At 52.8% G+C, this 1713-nt stretch overlaps 1 protein-coding gene across 3 annotated transcripts in view; it reads right to left on the reverse strand.

The window, feature by feature from the left end:
* The window catches only part of STX8 (syntaxin 8), an 84446-nt gene that overhangs the window by 28746 nt on the left and 53987 nt on the right, over window positions 1-1713 (reverse strand). The window contains exon 6 of one of the 3 annotated variants that reach the window (XM_017731596.1): window positions 630-754. The exons of the other annotated variants lie outside the window; for them this stretch is intronic. Coding sequence (XP_017587085.1) covers window positions 666-754 — 89 coding nt within the window. The 3' untranslated portion in view covers window positions 630-665. The remainder of the gene's footprint in view (window positions 1-629; window positions 755-1713) is intronic. 3 annotated transcript variants of the gene reach the window in all.

Consider the following 1713-nt stretch of genomic DNA (forward strand, 5'->3'; position numbering starts at 1 on the left):
TCACGCATGGCACAGCTCAGATTCAACCACCTCTGCACAGGTCACAACTGCCAACAGGGCTCCCAGCTGTGGCCTGAGTAACTAAAATCCCCTTGGCTCCTCCAGACACAAACACTTGAGGATGTTCTTATCACAGCCAAAGCCTGGCTTAACCATCCTCTCTGCAGGGAGCTGCCTACTTGTGACTCTACGGAAAATAACCAAACAAAAAATCCCACTACAAAACTCAAGGATGGGGGGAAAGTTACCCAAAAGCACCAAACCCCTGTTGCCAGCCAGGCTGGGAGCAAGGGAGGAGTTCACTGCACTGGTTCTTGTCTCAAGGAATGCCTGGACGTGGCACCCAGTGCTCTGGGCTGGTGACAAGGTGGGGATTGGGCACAGGCTGGACTCGATGGTCTGGGAGGGCTTTTCCAGCCTCAGAGATTCTGTGCTGTGAAGCCTGGAACGCCAACCCAGCCAGCTGGACACTGTGATGGATGTGACCCACGATTTGGGTTGCACCTTACTGGACTCGCTGGGGCAGGAACCACCTGGCCCAGTGTGGAGAGGCCCTACAAGCAGCAGTGCAAGTGCAGCGCTGACCTGAGCTGGCTCTGGTGCCCAGCAACCACAGAACACCAGCTCACCTGTCCTGAGTGACCACCAGCATCCAGAGCCGTGGACTAAATGAACTCAGGGAACATCTTCTGGACTTTTATGGGCTTTTCACAGACATTTCCCAAGGGTGGCCCACAGACTGCAGGGATGCTTCCTGTGGGGACAGGGAGAGGGTGGCTCTGGGGGGCTGGGGTTAAACCACAACATCCCCCAGCATCTCAGCATTAATTATACTTTAGTTTATTTGCAAATTTTGAAATGCAGTTCTTAAGAGGGCATTCTGAGGGTTAAAGTTTCTAATAAAAAAGCTACTGAGAAATGGTTAGTGAGTGTTACTCTGCAGAAACCCCTGAAGGTGCCCAGACTGGAAGAGAGAGCACAAACCAACCCAAGAGCGCCAGTGGTGAGGCTGAAAAGTCAGGATTGTACACGCAGCCATTCCTGCAGCAAAGCTGGTACAGGCAGCCTAGCACTTGATTGATGATTTGTGTGAACACTCTGGTGAAAGCTCAATGCAAATTTCTGAAATCTCAGAAACTTATATGTCCCCCCACCCCTCCTAATGCCCAGCACTCACTGGGAAGGAGGAAAACAATGCCAGGCAGCGTGAAACATTTGCCTGCGGATGACTAATGATTTTCAACAATAATTTCATACATGCAGCAGGCTGGAGTCTATCCCGTGGTTACTCTTCTGCTGCAACCCCTGGGAGTTCCCAGTGACACCAGTGTGGGGCTGCCCGAGGCCACCAAGGGAGACAGGACAGCCTTCCCTGGGCACAGCGAGGGCGGGCGCTGTCAACAGCGCTCGGGCCAGCGAGAAAAATGGCACTGGAAATAAGCTGTGAATGAAACAACCCACCCAGGACAACCTGGGGGTTTGTGCCAGGCCTGAGCAGGGCAGAGGGGCAGAGGCTGCCCCTGGGCCAGGCAGGTAACGCCGAGGGCACAGCCCAAACCACAGCGGGCACTGGGAGCAGCCCCCACAGCTGGAAACGAGGTTTGCCTGAGAGGGAGATGTTGAAATATTGATTAAAGTTGGGTTTCATCAGCAATACTTTGATTTTATGATTATACTGGCTGCTAACAAAGACACAGCCATTAATGCATTACA

This window comes from Corvus brachyrhynchos, unplaced genomic scaffold (genome assembly GCF_000691975.1).
Source record: "Corvus brachyrhynchos isolate BGI_N302 unplaced genomic scaffold, ASM69197v1 scaffold904, whole genome shotgun sequence".
NCBI classification, from domain to species: Eukaryota; Metazoa; Chordata; class Aves; order Passeriformes; family Corvidae; genus Corvus; species Corvus brachyrhynchos.